At 48.6% G+C, this 12,336-nt stretch overlaps 1 protein-coding gene across 4 annotated transcripts in view; it reads right to left on the bottom strand.

Moving 5' to 3' along the window:
* Positions 1 to 9,318, bottom strand: part of LOC308572199 (asialoglycoprotein receptor 1-like) — a 37,153-nt gene extending 27,835 nt beyond the window's left edge. For 2 of the 4 annotated variants that reach the window (XM_081168172.1, XM_081168171.1), the window contains exon 1: positions 9,163 to 9,239. Coding sequence is in view for 1 of the 4 variants with exons in the window: in XM_081168169.1 (XP_081024295.1) it covers positions 320 to 471; positions 1,840 to 1,932; positions 4,722 to 4,793; positions 5,417 to 5,512; positions 5,644 to 5,769; positions 7,798 to 7,867 (609 nt within the window). In the remaining 3 variants the exon portion in view is untranslated. Of the gene's footprint in view, positions 1 to 319; positions 472 to 1,839; positions 1,933 to 4,721; positions 4,794 to 5,416; positions 5,513 to 5,643; positions 5,770 to 7,797; positions 7,902 to 9,162 lie in introns of all 4 variants that reach the window. The other 2 variants (XM_081168169.1, XM_081168173.1) reach the window with 2 other exon arrangements.
* Positions 9,319 to 12,336: the final 3,018 nt, after the last annotated feature.

Raw genomic sequence — 12,336 nt, 5'->3', positions numbered from 1 at the left:
TGAGTCCGTAAGTGACTGTGGAGGCCAATTCTGGATCCACACGTCCTTCCACAGTGGGGACATTGGTTTCCTGATAGGAGTTGATCACGGTGTGGATTTGCCAGGCGTGCCTTCCTCTTAGCACATTTCTCCCTTGCGTCCTGAGTTCGAGTGTCTTCAAAGTCCATGACACCTTTGGTAAAGGCTGTTCTCCAACTGGAGCGCCCGCAGGCCAGTGTTTCCCAGTTGTCGGTGTTTATACTACATTTTTTTAGTGCTAACTCTGCTACACATCTCTTCCAAACCGCTCTCTCCAACACAAAACCCACTGGGCACCTACCTGTTCCTCAATGGAGTTGATAATCACCAGGTGGGCATTTTGGACTTCACAGTTGACCTTGGCCTCCTCCCAGGATTTACTCTTTCCAGACTCCCAGTAACAGCTTTTACGAAAGAAGTCCCACCCTTTCGGACAACATTCCTTTGGGTTAGCTGGAAGATCAGACAACACAAAGGGAGGAAGATAAAGGGAGCAATAGTCAAACTCTGTATAGACCCAATGAAACAGCGGACGTCCACTGGTTTCAGCCAGAAGACAGACTATCAGGTCATGTGTCCCCAGCAGTGACCAGAGGAGGAATGACCGCAGGGAGGAGCACAAAGAGAAGAAATGCCACGGTACATTTGCAGCAGCACAACCAGACACCTTCAGTCGCCCCAGCTGCAACAAAACACATCTCTACAGCCACAACAGGCGCTGTACAGTGGTGCCCCGCAAGACGAATGCCTCGCAAGACGGAAAACCCGCTAGACGAAAGGGTTTTCTGTTTTCAATGCGCTTCGCAGGACGAATTTCCCTATGGGCTTGCTTCGCAAGACGAAAATGTCTTGCGAGTCTTGAGATTTTTTTTCGCTCCCCCCTTTTTCTAAGCCGCTAAGCCTTTAATAGCCTTTTAGCAGCTAAGCCGCTAAGCCACTAAGCCTTTAATAGCCGCTAAACCACTAATAGCGCTAATCCGCTAAGCCGCTAATAGGGTTGCTTCGCAAGACGAAAAAAACCGCTAGACGAAGAGACTCGCGGAACGGATTAATTTCGTCTTGCGAGGCACCACTGTAATTCTCCAACATCCTCAGCCCAGTATACCTGAAGGAGCGTCTCCACCCCCATCGTTCTGCCCGGACGCTGAGGTCCAGTTCCGAGGGCCTTCTGGCGGTTCCCTCCCAGTGAGAAGTGAGGTTGCAGGGAACCAGGCAGAGGGCCTTCTCGGTGGTGGCACCCGCCCTGTGGAACACCCTGTCAAGCAGATAAAAAGCTACACAACTTTCAGAAGACATCTGAAGGCAGCCCTCTTTAGGGAAGTTTTTAATGTCTGACGTCTTATTATTATTATTATTATTATTATTATTATTATTATTATTATTTATTCTATGCCCTTTTAAAATGTGGTTGGGGGCATTATTGGGTTGTTGTTTTAATTTTGATTATATATTTTGTGGTTTTATATTTTGATTATATATTTTGTGGTTTTATATTTTGATTTTGTTCTGTGCACGGCCCTGAGGCCTCTGGGTACAGGGCGGTATATAAATTCTATTATTAGTAGTATTAGTATTATTAGTATTATTATACCACCCTTCATCTTAAGATTTCAGGGCAGTACACAGGATAAAAACATGAAACTAAATGAAAGAAAGCAGCAAAACGATACCCCCCCCCCAAAAAAACAGGCACATTTAAATGGCTATACAATATTAATCAGCGAAAAGCCTAAGGAACATTTTTGCCACGCGTCCCTGGGGAGAACATCCCACCTCTTTAGCCCCCCACCCCACCTGCTTTATGGCGGCCCCCGTCCTGACCTGTTTGGTTGTTCTTGAAATCCTCCAGCTCACAATACATGAGTCGAAAGCTCTTTTGCATGTCTTTCAACCGGGTCAGGAATTGCGTCTTGGCTGGTGAGAGCGGAGAGAGAGAGGAGAAAAACATAAAAGGGGGGGTGGCTAGTTAGGCAGCCACATTTGACTTTCAGAGGGGGAAATGCACACAGACCAGGAACATTTGCAGAAACGTCGAAGGCTCCACGGAGGAGCAGGAATACCCATTCCATCTCGGAAGCAGGAAAAAGGTTTCTATCGGGACTTCCTGTTTGAGAGCCAGTGTGGTGTAGTGGTTAAGAGCGGTGGACTCGTAATCTGGGGAACCAGGTTCGCGTCTCTGCTCCTCCACATGCAGCTGCTGGGTGACCTTGGGCTAGTCACACTTCTCTGAAGTCTCTCAGCCCCACTCACCTCACAGAGTGTTTGTTGTGGGGGAGGAAGGGAAAGGAGAATTGAGACTCCTTCAGGTAGTAATAAAGCGGGATATCAAATCCAAACTCTTTGTCTGCCATGGCAAATGGCTGTACCCATTCCAGTGGAGCCTTTTTGTGCTAATCGAGGATAATATGGGAGTACTTATCCTCCCAATGTTTCACCCACAGATCGTCCAATACCTGCTGCCCACTCTGAAGGAATTTTACTGTGTGTTTTGGCAACTCTCCAAAGCTGTCGTCATGAGCAGCGGACACCTGCTTTTTTAAGATAAAATTCGGACTTAACTAACAGACATGCTCTGAACTAGGGGAGATAAAGTACTCTGCTAGCTGATTCAGCCACGGGGTGCCAAGGATTCGACCTGGAGAAGGACTTTCCTTGCAACTATCGGTATGTTGGAGGAAGCAAGCCTCCATTACTTCCTCTTGATATATTTCGCATTTGCTGTTTTTTCGGCAAATCTTCCCCGAAGGACGGTTTGAAATAAGCAAGCGGGACTGAAAGAGTGTCTTGCTAACGTTATTGTTATGGTTTAGCTACAAAATTCACTGTGTGAAATCTGGACTATGATTCTGGCAAAGACCTTTAATGGAATGATAAAAAGAATTTATGATGGGAACTGTGGCATTTTTTTTTACAGAAACATCAACTCGCTAGCAGCTGGAAAAAGATGACAGGAGGGAATTTTGGATATCTGCCCAGCGCGAATGGCAAAAAAGGCGACATCTCTCTCAATCTTGGCTGTGACACATTAAGAAAGTGAAAGTGAACGTTGGATTACAGGACAATATTTCACACAGAACTACAAAGGACTGACCCGCTTGTTTAAAAGAACTGTTAAAAATAAATGAAGGATCAACATCAGAAATATTTATCGGGGCTATCTTTTTTTTTAATCGTTTTTATTGATTGTCCAATAAAAACACCCAATCAAGATATCTGAATCATAATCCAATTAAAAATTTAAAAAACCCTACCAAATTATAGTCCAAATTGTAATTATTAATTTTTTCTGGGCTCCCCATAGTCTGGACCTCTGAAGCATATCTCCAAATCTTCATTCCTGCCTCTTCCGTTTATCAGGTCTATCTGACTAATTAAGGATGCGTTAACAATATTAGATCATCACTCCCTGAACTTCAGAGCGCGGGAAGTCACCCAAAGATTTATAATTTGACATGCTTCTTTGGCCGTTTTGTTGTATTTTAATTTGGAATGATTGAATGTGGTTTTTATTGGGTCGTTAAATTGGCAAACTTAATAAATATCATTTATAAAAAGAAAAAGGTTTCTATCCCCTGCTCTCCTCCCTCCTGAAACTGCCCCATAGGATGCAGCAAATGAAATTTTTAAACACCTGCCTAGCAGACATTCCACTAGCTATAAGCTAGGATTGCAAGGCTCTCCCATCAGAGTCAGAGGAAGCGATGCTTCTGGACACCAGTTGCTGGAAACCCCAGGACGAGAGAGTTGCTATTCTGCTCAGATCCTGACTGCAGGTTCCCATAATTAAACATCTACAGGGGCTTCAGGCTGCTGCCTTATTACATCCTGAAGGTGGAGGATTGTCAGCATTGGGAGAGGACATGTTGTTGTTGTTTAGTGGTGTCCGCCTCTTCCTGACCCCCTGGACCAGAGCACGCCAGGCACTCCTGTCTTCCACTGCCTCCCGCAGTTGGGTCAAACTCATGCTGGTCCAGTGGCGTAGCGTGGGTTGTCAGCACCCGGGGCAAGGCAAGTAATTTGCGCCCCCTAACCCTAACCCCCAGATGTTGCGCCCGGTCCGGCCGCCCCCCCCCTGCACCCCCCACGCTACGCCACTGTGCTGGTCCCTTCGAGGACACTGTCCCACCATCTCTTCCTCCGTCGTCCCCTTCTCCTTGTGCCCTCCATCTTTCCCAGCCTCAGGGTCTTTTCCAGGGAGTCTTCTCTTCTCATGAGGTGGCCAAAGTCTTGGAGCCTCAGCTTCAGGATCTGTCCTTCCAGTGAGCGCTCAGGGCTGATTTCCTTCAGAATGGAGAGATTTGATCTTCTTGCAGTCCATGGGACTCTCAAGAGTCTCCTCCAGCACCAGAATTCAAAAGCATCCATTCTTGGGCAATCAGCCTTTATGGTCCAGCTCTCACTTCCATCCATCACTACTGGGGAAACCAGAGCTTTTTACTATACGTACCTTTGTTGGCAAGGTGGTGTCTCTGCTTTTTAAGATGCTGGGGAGAGGACATAGGAAGAGCCTTTGGCTGGATCAGGCCAATGACCCACCTAGTCCAGCATCCTGTTCTCACAGTGGCCGCCCAGTTGCCTCAATAGGGAAACCCACAAACAGGATCCGAGCATGAGAGCGATTCAGAAGTATTGCTGCCTTCAGAAGTGATTGCCCAAGTTCTCCGTGGAGACATTTTGCAGCAGGTTCTGCCTCCTCAACTCACCTGCTTCCGCTTTCTCTGCTAGCTCTTTGACCTTCCCCTCCAGGTCCTTCATTTTCGCTTCCGTGTCTGCCTCTGCAAATGCACAAATTGGGGTTGGTAGCTGTTGTAAAAAGGTAGCTATTGTTGGAGGCTATTGTAAAAAGCCGAAGACACTAGCAGAACTGACATAAATTCTGCAACACAGTACCGTGGTACCTCTGGTTGTGAACAGGATCTATTCCAGAGGCCTGTTCGCAACATGAAAAGCCCGCAACCTGAAGCGCCGTATCTGCGCAGGTGCGCAGTGCGATTTGGCGCTTGTGCGCATGCGTGAGCGGTGAAACCCGGAAGTAACCCTTTTCAGTACTTCCGGGTCTCCGTAAGACACAACCTGAAAAAACGTAAGATGAAGCAAACGTAACATGAGGTATGACTGTGTAGTAATAGTATCTGACCATAGACAATAGAAGGATTGGATATGTATTAAAGGACAGAAACCGACAATAGAAAGGCGTGTACAATATATGAGGAAGCAGGAAACCAGTTGAAGGGAGGGAGGGAAGTCATGAACTCAGCGGAGCAAATGCATTTGATTGATTATTGTAATGTTGTTATATTTTATGTTTTATTAATGAAAATAATAAAAATATATTGAAAAATAAAAGAAAAGAACAGGTTTCACTTTCCTTTGAACCCACAGTGCTGCCTTCACTTACCCTTGTGTTGGGAAGCGACCATCCCTTCACCAACACTTTGATTCATGCTTGTGATTTCATCCTTCAACCCCAATAACTGAGAGATGTGGTCACTGCCTGGGGTGGGGGTAAGAACATAAGAACATATGACATGTCCTTCTGGATCTACACAGTCCTCTTTTAAAGCAATCCAGACTGGAGGCCACGACAGGCTTAAACGTTCTCCCTTCAAATGATGAAGAACTCACCTTTGGCGCCAAAGACAATGATTGTGATGGTGAGGATGACGCTCACTCCCAGCAGGATCAGGACCAGGCGACGGCTGGGGCAGATTCGTTGCCTCCATGATAGGCCCAGGGAGCGTTTCTGGGAGGCTGAGGAGAAGGGACATCGGTCATGAATCCACCCTCAACTCCAGCTTGCATTTTAGATCTTCTCCAGTAATTTATCTGTCAACGTTGCTTGACACTTCTGATACCACTTGGCTGCAACGCTGTGATGTTTATGAGAATTCCAAGCAACCAGGCAGCAAAAACAGTCGGGATGTTTGCAGGCCAGTTTCTTTGAGGGAAGGGGAAATCGTCACTCAGGGGGGAAGTGGTTTCACACAGACCCTAAAGGAAAGGAGGAGTTTTGTAGGGAAGGCTGGGGAGTGAGCAGAGTTCATAGATGGAGGGTGACTGAAGGAAGGGTGGAAAGCAGGCCAAGGTTTGAGAGGAAGAGGAGGTGGAGAAGGGACAGGGATCAGAGGCAGAAAGATTATGAGACAGGGGAAAGTGTGGGCTGAATTTGCCATACTGATTTGTTGATTTACAAATTCTTAGTTATAGCGTGATCAGTAATAGTTCATAATTATATGGCATAAGGATGGGACTCCTATGAGGAACAGGTAGGGGCCTGGGGATTTTGCAGGTCTGCCCCCTGCCCTGTGTGTTTCATGATGGAGAGAATAACATCTGAGAGGCTGCCTCTTTTCTGACAGACCCTCCCTAGTGTTGAGATCAGCAGGTGGGGGCCTTCTTGAGGCCTGTGACTTGCTGCAGAAGGACAGATAACAGATTTTAATCATCGTAATCACCAGGCAGAAATGATTATGGGAATTACTCCTGCCTTACTGTATGTTCAGATTGGGATGCGGGTGGCGCTGTGGGTTAAACCACAGAGCCTAGGACTTGCCAATCAGAAGGTCGGCGGTTTGAATCCCCACGACGGAGTGAGCTCCCGTTGCTCAGTCGCTGCTCCTGCCAACCTAGCAGTTCGAACGCACATCAAAGTGCAAGTAGATCAATAGGTACCACTCCGGCGGGAAGGTAAACGGCGTTTCCGTGCGCTGCTCTGGTTCGCCAGAAGCGGCTTAGTCCTGCTGGCCACATGACCCGGAAGCTGTACGCCGGCTCCCTCGGCCAGTAAAGCAAGATGAGTCGGCCACGACTGGACCTAACGGTAAGGCGTCCCTTTACCTTAATCACTATAATCCCTCAGCGACACTCAACAGTGCCAAAAGGCCCCACAGCTACTGTGGTGGGTGGTGGAGAGAAGGAAGGAACATATTAACAGAAGGCACAGTAGTCCCAAGGAACCCCAATCCCAATTCCAGAGAAAAAGGCTAGTGGGGAGTCCGCCTACATTTTATAGAGTTGCAGTGGATTTGTAGGTGTCTGATCTGACTGTATGGTATGCTCATATCTGGGAAGTAATCTTGAACTAGTCCTTGCTCTTTCGGGAAGGTAGGCACTGGTCAACAGAGCTAGCTTCACTCACTTCCTTGGTCCTCACCCATCGCACAAGGACCCCATGGCTATTCTTAGCTGACAGGCCAGAAGGAGACAGGCCAGACTGGTGACTGGGAGTGGCCGCCGAAACCATATCACACCGGTCTTGAAAGACCTACATTGGCTCCCAGTACATTTCTGAGCACAATTCAAAGTCTTGGTGTTGACCTTGAAAGCCCTAAACGGCCTCAAAGGCCCAGTAGACCTGAAGGAGCGTCTCCACCCCCATCGTTCAGCCCGGACACTGAGGTCCAGCTCCGAGGGCCTTCTGGCGGTTCCCTCATTGCGAGAAGCAAAGCTACAGGGAACCAGGCAGAGGACCTTCTCAGTGGTGGCACCCGCCCTGTGGAACGCCCTCCCTTGAGATGTCAAAGAGAACAACAACTACCTGACATTTAGAAGACATCTGAAGGGAAGTTTTTAATGTGTGACATTTTAATGTAGTTTTAATCTTTGTTGGAAGCCGCCCAGAGTGGCGGGGAAGCCCAGCCAGATGGGCGCGGTACAAATAATAAATTATTATTATTATTATTATTATTATTATTATTATTATTATTAGCCTTTCCCTATGTAGACCTGCTTCCCCATATCCCTCTTTGCCCACATCAAAATCCCACCCAGCCGACATACCGTTTCGGAGCTGAATTTCACAGTCACCCTCCTCACTCATTGTCACAAGGTCGTTGTAGTCCCGGCTCATTGTCAATCGGGCTCCAGATCTGGGTCAGAGATGCCTGTGTGGAGGGCAGAAGGAGGTGAGAAGTAAACAAAGAGGCAGGGTGAAGTTAAAGGATTGGTGGAGCTAGCCTTCCCCACCCTGGTGCCCTCCAACCCAGTCAGCTGCAAGAGGGCAAGCTTTTAATTGAAGGTACAGTAGCCCTGAAAAGCAGTCAACACCCAAAACATCTGGAGGTAGCCCTGGGCTATGGACAGGCCAGACCAGGGGCCACCAAAGAGATATGGGTGCTGCGGATCGTCTCTGTGCTACCCCTGACTTCTACTCCATTTCCGTAAGCTCCTTCTCAATGTCAACAAGACTGACTTTAAAGGTCTTTGTGGAGCCCCCTGTCGTCTCACGGACTATTGACCCGTACACCACTAATCTGCTGCCACCAACCAGGTCCTCCCTGGTAAAATCACTTAATCTCAGTCAGGTTCTCAAGGTAACAAAGAAGAGTAGACGCAAATAAAGTTTAACTGCATTCCAAAAGTTGTTACTCTTTACTTCTTAAAGGTAAAGGTAAAGGGACCCCTGACCATTAGGTCCAGTCGCGGCCGACTCTGGGGTTGTGGTGCTCATCTCGCTTTATTGGCCAAGGGAGCCGGTGTACAGCTTCCGGGTCATGTGGCCAGCAGGACTAAGCCGCGAACCAGAGCAGCGCATGGAAACGCCATTTACCTTCCTGCTGGAGCGGTACCTGTTTATCTACTTGCACTTTGTGCTTTTGGACTGCTAGGTTGGCAGGAGCTGGAACAGAGCAACAGGAGCTCACCCCGTCGCGGGGATTCAAACCGCCGACCTTCCGATCGGCAAGTCCTAGGCTCTGTGGTTTAACCCACAGCGCCACCCGTGTCCCATGTATAGTATAGGTAGGTATTATATAGAGTAATGTAGGTATGTTTTACGTTATGGAAATTAGGTAGTGTGTTGTGTATGTGTATTGTGTAAATGTATGTGTATATGTTTTATATGTTATAGAATAAAAAAATAAAATAAAAAGCGCTATGAGACCACTTTGAACAGAACCGGCTTCCCCCAAAGGATTCTGGGAGCTGTCTTTTTCTTCATGTGCGGACGGTTGTGAGGAGACCCCCTTAGTCCCCTCACAGAGCTCCCCCCCTGCTCCTCGTCTTGAAGTCTGTTTCGAAGTCCTGCCCCAAAAGGCACCCTCTGCGCATGAGAATTTGCGAGGACATCGCCCACCCAATCCCAGTTCCCTGGAGTGCCACCCAGCAGGTCCAAACTGGGATTAGGAGCCCCCCCCCCAATCCTACCTTTGCTTCTTTATTTGTCTCCCAGGCAGGGGTGGGTCAGGGTTTCTGTCCGTCCGCCTGACACTCGTGGGTTATCTTGGCCCATGTGCTTCCTTCTCCCAGGGGACGGTCATATTTAGGGCTTTCCAAAACCGCAAAGCGGTGACAGCAGGGGAAGCCCAACCTCTGGGTTGCCCCACCCCCATAGTTGAACTGGGGCTAAGTTCCCCCTCAGGCATTCCTTGAAAAGTGGAAGTTGAGCTGAAAGAGGGGAACCAGAAAGCAAACAAAGCATAGAAGCCAAGATCACGTTTCCTCTTTCAAAGCCAAACAATTTGGTGTCTCCAGTGGGAGTGAGTTCCACAGTCTGCATGAAGAGGCCCTTTCTTTTATATGCCCTAAATCTTCCAAGGCTCAGAGGAAAACTTTTTACTGCAGAAGCTCATCCCCTCCAACATTTCTCGGTTCACATAGATGTTGTATACACTCTCCATTGTGAAGGAAATCAGCCCTGAGTGCTCCCTGGAAGGACAGATCCTGAAGCTGAGGCTCCAAGACTTTGGCCACCTCCTGAGAAGAGAAGACTCCCTGGAAAAGACCCTGATGTTGGAAGAGATGGAGGGCGCAAGGAGAAGGGGACGATGGAGGACGAGATGGTGGGACAGTGTTCTCGAAACTACCAGCATGAGTTTGACCCAACTGCGGGAGGCAGTGGAAGACAGGAGGGCCTGGCGTGCTCTGGTCCAGGGGGTCATGAAGAGGCGGAAACGACTAAACAACAACAAATGGACCCTCCATCTTCAGGGACAGTCTACCTCTATATAGCAGTTGCCAGCAGGATGAAAAGCAAGTGGTTGGGACAGTTGACTTCCTACTCTCCAGGGAGCTTCCTAGAAGTACGGTATCTCTCATTGCCTGGAGGGGGGGGGGTGGAAGGAGCCTGCAGTCCTGATTCAACCGGCCTCCTCCGATGTCCTTACTTTGCAACAGCAGGATAAATCACAGCTCCTTTTTCACAACAGGAAAGGCCTGCAAAATGCCACCAAATTTCACTGGAATGGCATGTGCCACGATGGCATTGAGTCCATGAATACCACAAAGGGGAGTGTTTTCCTCTAGCTTCCTCTTTCCCCCAAGCTGGAAGGGGAAAGTTGCTGATAGAAAAACAAATTCTTGTGTGTGTGTTTCTGTGTGTAATCTTCTCAGAATTCAGGGTTCCACCTACTGTACAGAAGTCATTTTCGGTCACATAGAACAGCAGGATAAAGGTAAAGGGACCCCTGACCATCAGGTCCAGTCGTGGCCGACTCTGGGGTTGCGGCGCTCATCTGGCTTTATTGGCCGAGGGAGCCGGCGTCCAGCTTCCAGGTCCTGTGGCCAGCATGACTAAGCCGCTTCTGGCAAACCAGAGCAGCACACGGAAACACCGTTTACCTTCCCGCCGGAGTGGTACCTATTTATCTACTTGCACTTTGACGTGCTTTCGAACTGCTAGGCTGGCAGGAGCTGGGACCGAGCAACGGGAGCTTACCCCGTCGCGGGGATTCGAACCGCCGACCTTCTGTTCAGCAAGTCCTAGACTCTGTGATTTAGACCACAGCACCACCTGCGTCCCTGAACAGCAGGATAATGATGCACAAAAGAAGGGGGGGTCCCATCTCCCCACAACACAGAATTCACTTTTGGGATTCGCTCCTCCAAGACCTTCCAGTTTCCCCTTTTAAAGCAGGGTGGCTCTGCTTTCTTTGAAGGCACCCCGGGTTCTGCCTTGGTTCCAGGGCTGTGACCATCATTTTTTGCCACGGGGCATAGGAAATCTGTCCCTGATAGACCACCACTGTGGGTATCTCTGTTTTCGCCCATGATACTTGGAGGCTGTAGCGTAACACCACATTCAGAAGTACAGGTTCCCTTCACAGTAGTAGTACAGTGGTGCCCCGCAAGACGAATGCCTCGCAAGACGGAAAACCCGCTAGACGAAAGGGTTTTCCGTTTTGGAGGCGCTTCGCAAAACGAATTTCCCTATGGGCTTCCTTCGCAAGACGAGAGCCCATAGGGAAATCTCCGGGACAGCGGGGAAGCGCAGCGTGTCTTCCCCACTGTCCTCGGACCTCCTCCGAAGGCTGGCGGTGGGGCGGAGAGACCTTCTCCCCGCGCCAGCCTTCGGATGGCTGTCCTGAAGACTTGCGGTGGGAGAAGGGCTTTCCTTCCCACCGCCAACATTCAGAATGCTGTTCTGAATGTTGGCGGTGGGGAGGAAAAACCCTCCTCCCACCGCAAGCCCCGGGAACAGAGGAGAAGCGCTGCGCCCCTTCCCCTCTGTTCCCGTACCTGTCCTGAAGGCTTGCGGTGGGGAGAAAAGCCCTTCTCCGCACCGCCAGCCTGGCAAGCGGTTTCCATAGGAACGCATTAATTGATTTTCAATGCATTCCTATGGGAAACGGTGCTTCGCAAGACGAAAAACTCGCAAGAAGAAAAAACTTGCGGAACGAATTAATTTCGTCTTGCGAGGCACCACTGTAGTAGTAGTAGTAGAAGAAGAAGAAGAAGAAGAAGAAGAAGTAGTGGTAGTAGTAGAAGTAGTGGTAATAATAATAATAATAATAATAATAATAATAATAATAATAATAATAATAATAATAATAATTTTTTATTTTTTTTATTTACACCCCGCCCACCTGGCTGGGATTCCCCACTCTGGGTGGCTCCCAACAGAATATTAAAAACACAATAAAGCATCAAACATTAAAAACTTCCTTAAAAAGGGTTGCCTTCAGATGTCTTCTAAAAGTCAGATAGTTGTTTATTTCCTTGACATCTGCTGGGAGGGCGTTCCACAGGGCGGGCGCCACCACCAAGAAGGCCTTCTGCCGGTTCCCTGTAGTTTCACTTCTTGCAGGGAGGGAACTGCCAGAAGGCCCTCGGCACTGGACCTCAGTGTCCGGGCAGAACGATGGGGATGGAGACACTCCTTCAGGTAAACTGGGCTCAGGCTGTTGGAGAATTACAGCGCCTGTTGTGGCTGTAGAGACTGATATGGGAGAGTTACAGATAGGTAGCCGTGTTGGTCTGCCATAGTCAAAATAAAAAAATTCCTTCCAGTAGCACCTTAAAGACCAACTAAGTTAGTTCTTGGTATGAGCTTTCGTGTGCATGCACAGTGTATCTGAAGAAGTGTGCATGCACACGAAAGCT

The sequence above is a fragment of the Podarcis bocagei genome (assembly GCF_964188305.1).
Source record: "Podarcis bocagei genome assembly, chromosome: 13".
In the NCBI taxonomy this organism is placed as follows: Eukaryota; Metazoa; Chordata; class Lepidosauria; order Squamata; family Lacertidae; genus Podarcis; species Podarcis bocagei.
This window is presented reverse-complemented; position numbering and strand designations above follow the sequence as displayed.